The 4,893-nt window shown below is 38.7% G+C and overlaps 1 protein-coding gene across 1 annotated transcript; it reads left to right on the plus strand.

Annotated features, from left to right (window-relative positions):
• Positions 1-420: 420 nt before the first annotated feature.
• Positions 421-4,358, plus strand: LOC103812092 (ankyrin repeat family A protein 2-like; the record flags this gene model as incomplete). The annotated part of the gene is made up of 3 exons (XM_009085099.1): positions 421-712; positions 2,740-2,898; positions 4,293-4,358. Coding segments are annotated over exons 1-3 (514 nt in total), but the record flags the coding sequence as incomplete, so codon positions are not given.
• Positions 4,359-4,893: the final 535 nt, after the last annotated feature.

A 4,893-nucleotide genomic window follows, 5' to 3' on the forward strand; every position in this document is an offset into this window, starting at 1 on the left:
TAAACTCATCTTCTGCATGTAGCTTGTTCCCAGCTTGGTATAAACCTGGTCGGTGGTTGTAATGGGGGTTTTGTTGCAGCCAAATATTCTGAAGCATCACTTAGATGAACCTCCTACTGTCCTCATTGTGGAGTTTGGTTTAAATATCCATGTGATAAAACATAAGTGAAGAATTTGGTCTCTAGCTTGTAACTGCAACAAGATTGATTTCTAACCAAAGATTTGACTGTGAAAACCAAATGCTGTAAGCTTAAATGAAGCCATTTGGTGTATTTTTGTGCATTACTTCAGCAGAATGTTCTTCATCTATGTTATGTGTGTTCATTTGCAGGTTGTTCAAACAGCTGGACTTGGATGGCCTGGGGCAGTCTTGGCTGGAAACTGAAGAAACACTTTGCATGAAACTTTTACCTGACTGAGGCCATGGCCACTTCAACAAACTTAGATGTTGGGGCCCAGCTGATTGTGGAAGAATGTACCACTAGCTACAGCCTTCCACCCATGCCAGACATAAAAGTGGAGCATCAGCTTGACTCCAGCACAGAGGAAGGCCCAGCCCAGAGTGTCACCATGGGAATGAAGTTCATTTTGCCCAATAGATTTGATATGAATGTCTGCTCGCGATTTGTGAAATCTTTGAATGAGGAGGACAGTAAAAACATTCAAGACCAAGTCAACTCTGACCTTGAAGTCGCTTCTGTCTTATTTAAAGGTTGGAATTGTGGTGCAAATTAGTGTCTGTGGACCGTGCATCCTGTTAAGCAATTATGTTTTTTTAAAAGAAAAGCCTCTGCCTTATCTGTGTGTTAATCAGTTTTCAAAGCTTTGTTCTCCTAACATTTTTATTACGCGCTTAATGGATCATTAATGTAAAATTAATTTCCTCCAAGATTATTATTAAAATAACTTTAGCTTTTTTAATAGAAAAAGCAGTGGCACAAGAAGTCTCTTAAGTTAGTAGGAGCTAATGCTGATTATGAAAACAAGCTGCTTTTGTGTAGCATGTCCTGCAACATGATGTATCTTCACAAAATACACCTGAAAGCACTGTATGATCATTTCAGCTTCAGTAGCTTTCAGCAGTATGTTAGATCTTTCACTACTGTGACGACAGAGTAACTAACATAGGTCATGTGGTTCCCTGTGTTATCACTGTGGCTCTACAAAGCCTGTAGTTGCAGCAATGGCCTGGCCAGTGTAGCCTCATTATATTTGGAAGTGAATGTTGCTCCAGTTCTGGATCCCTGCAGCTAATCCAGCCATTGCTGGGCAGCTGCATCAGAATTGATCCTTGCCTTTTCACTGCTGAGGTTGTCGATAGAGAGCAGAATTAGGACTTCTCTCTATTTCGCCTTAACAGTTGTGTTTTCTAGTGCTTGCTGTCACATTTCAGACTGTTGGCAGTGTATCTTTTGTGAGATTGAATTTCACCCATTTCCTGCAGCAAATGCAAACACAGACCTATTGCACATTTTGACAGTTCACTGATTTGTATTGTTTGGCTGCAGTTCAGCCATTGTAGTTTTCCAGCCCTTTTGATTTGCAGGCCCTAAGCACTCACTAGCAGAGGTGCAGGCCTGAGTGGCAAATTGAGACCTGTCACCAGCAAGGTTTTTTTTCTGAGGTAAGATTTGTGAATCCCTTAGAAGCAGTCCTGTGGATCCAGGGACTGCAAGTCAAAATATGTAGTAGGACTCTTAATTCGATGAAGTCAGCTGTAGCTATTTGCTTGGCAAACATGATGTAATTCCATTTTCATTCTGTTACACTCTACTTCTTTTAATTGGTTCTTTCCCTGAATTTGCGCTTGGGTTTATGATCGCGAAGTTCTCCATGGTGTTAATTCAGTGTGCGTGTTAATTAGCTTCCAGTGCTTAATTACTGGTGCACACTGGTGTCAAATCAATTTAGTCAATACAGAGTTTAATCCTTCAGTAGGTCTTTCCAGTATTTAATCAGTTAGATTCTTAAAAATTAATTGGCTTCTCAGCTACTTCTCAACACCAAAAGCTACTTGTGAGAATTAGAAGCCAAGACAACATATAAATGTATTCTGTAATAAAGTCCCATTAGCTTCTCAGAGCAAGAGAGAAAAGTTAGTACAAAGGAACACATCAGCACTGAATAACTTCTTGAATTCTAGGTGGTGACCTGCTGTTGCATTTTATGTGAATTGGAGTGGAACATGTGTCTTCCTCCTGGGTCAGTATTCATAGGAGAGTCATAGTGCTGTTAATATTTTATCCAGGAGTGAGAAAAGCCCTGGTGAAGAAAGTTAGTGAAGGTCATTTCCACCCATGCAGTGAACTGGTTCAGAAGTATGGGATGAGCAGTTACCTGGCTCCATGTCTGACCAGAGCTGCATCACATTACTGCATTGGAGAGTGCCTGTAAGGAGATGACAGGTTGAGTGGAGCCATCCTACCTGGTAAATCCATGCCAGGCACATAGAAAATTCTAGACAAGGGCTTACCTCATTCAGAGACCAACTTGTCTCAGGGTGCCATTGCACCATACTGAATGTGTGAGGTACCAGCATTGCTTCATGCTAGAAATGAATGCAGTCCTTTATTCAGGTTTCACAATGCACAGTGGAAAAAGCACATGTCACAAAGCTTTCTTAACATGGATCTTAAAGGTCTTGTGGTACTGGTGCTTTCCAGTTTGACTTAGAATCTATGGCTTGCTTTTAATGCTCTTACCAGCACTGAAATCCTGTCTGTTTTTTCTTCAATGTAGCTGAATGCAACAGCCACACTTCTCCTTCCCCTGGTATCCAAGTAAGACATGTTTATACTCCATCAACTACTAAGCACTTCTCACCAATAAAACAATCAACTACTCTAACTAACAAACACAGGGGAAATGAAGTCTCTACAACACCTCTGCTTGTAAACTGTAAGTATCCTTACTGTTAATAAATACTTGTTTTGTGAACTGTATGTTGGAGGCTTGGCAGATTCTTCCATTTTTTCTTCGGTGTAGCAATGAACTTTAATGTCGCTAGAAAACATTTTGATAGTGTTGTCTAATTTCACATGGTTCCAACCATAAAATAGTTATCCACCTGTTGTATTGAGTTCATAACTGAAGTGTGTTTTCCAGAAAGAGTTTAATTCTTGATTTGCAAAACAGAGGTAAAGGCTTTTCTGATTTGTCCTAAGCTTTAAGTTAATGTACTTCATGCACTTGATTTCAGAACTTGTGCATCTTGTAAGAGCTATTAAAATCAGATGACTGGTAAGTGCTACAAAATACAGCAAATGTCGTGATTGTCATGACATGTCAAAAGTCAAGAAGACACTGTTAGTTATGTTGGGGTTTTTTCTGATCTGTCAAGCATTTTCTTTATGAATTAATTTGCTGTAATTTACTTTGTCTGTAAATTATTTCCTCTATAAATTATAAGTCAAACTTTATCTTTTTTTTTTTTTTTACAAAAGGCCACTCGCATGGGAAAAATTAATCTGGAGTGTAGGCCTCTGAACAATATCCTTCTGAAAGAATAAAACCTTCATGTAGTGAACAGGAAGAGGACAGCGAACATTTACATATTATGTAATGATTACCTAATGTTGTCATTACATAATGTGGATAATTTGTCATGTATTCCATCCTGAGCACCTTTCAGGCCTGCTCCAAGTTGCTGTTATCAAAACCTGTGCAGTTTACTGTGGGATCAGAGATTTTTTCTTCATAAGCTCTTTAGGAATTATTCTGTTTTTAATGCATGGTACTTTTTATTAAAAATAAAAATATCTCACAGTCTTCTTCTTTCACTCCTTAGGTTGAGTTATGTTTAGTTTTGTGATGTCTGATCTAGTCCACATTGTTGTGAGTGCAAGTCACAGTAGAGGTTTTCTTTATTGAGTAGCAGGACAGGTCTCCTGATAGCATATGATGTCTTGGTGCGATTTTTAAATTACACATCCTTAATTTATCAAAAGATGCTTATTTTCATGTGATAAATGATCTTAACATGAGCTCATGTTCCTGGCCAAGCAACAGAGAAGGCAGTATGTGGCTTTGGAAAGAGTCAGTGTGGGAAGTATCTTTGCTTTCAAGTGTAATTTATACATTGGTTAAAAAATTACTAAACCTAAGCAACTCTTTGGAAGCTTTTCGGTTTTTAAGAGAGTGATATCAGTTCAGAGCATATGGTGAAACCTATCCACACTCTCAAATCCAAGTTCTGTACTGCTCTAGCCAATGGACATGTTATGCTCAGCTCCAAATAGAGCAGAATGAAAACTGGTGTGTGTAGCACATGCTTTTGCTTCTGTATTTTGCAGCTTTGTCAGTTCACCAGCTGGCTGCACAGGGAGAGATGCTATACCTGGCCACGCGCATTGAACAAGGTGAGATGCAGGTTAAATGCCTTCCTTTTTTCTTTGGGCCATTTCTGTGCTGCTGTGCTTGACTTTCCCCCCAAAGCTGTATTTAAAAAATCATCAGTTCTGGTACAAGTTGAAGAGTATTTGAGGTGTCTGTTCATTGCAGATGTGGATATTGTTTTACATCAGTGTATTGTTCACTCAGTGCTCTGATTTCTGTTTTAAGTTAAACATGAGCATTAATAGGAGTAATAGGTAAATCCCATCCTCCCCCTGCTCTTTAGCTGTATAGGTAATTCATGGAAAAAATAATGGAACCCTCAGAAGCATTAATTTTATTTTATTTTTTATTATCTTTGCAATTTAAAACACATTTTTATTAACAGGGACTTTCCAATTCTGCTTAATCACTCAGCATAAAGAGCTGCATGTTGTCTAGCTCAGGCCATGGCTTACATCTGCAGTGTAATAGTAATAATAATACCACACAACATTCTGAGTTGTGTGGTAGTCTTTAGTGTGGCATTTGTATGTCATCATAGAATCACAGAATTTAAGG

This window comes from Acanthisitta chloris, unplaced genomic scaffold (genome assembly GCF_000695815.1).
Source record: "Acanthisitta chloris isolate BGI_N310 unplaced genomic scaffold, ASM69581v1 Scaffold44761, whole genome shotgun sequence".
In the NCBI taxonomy this organism is placed as follows: Eukaryota; Metazoa; Chordata; class Aves; order Passeriformes; family Acanthisittidae; genus Acanthisitta; species Acanthisitta chloris.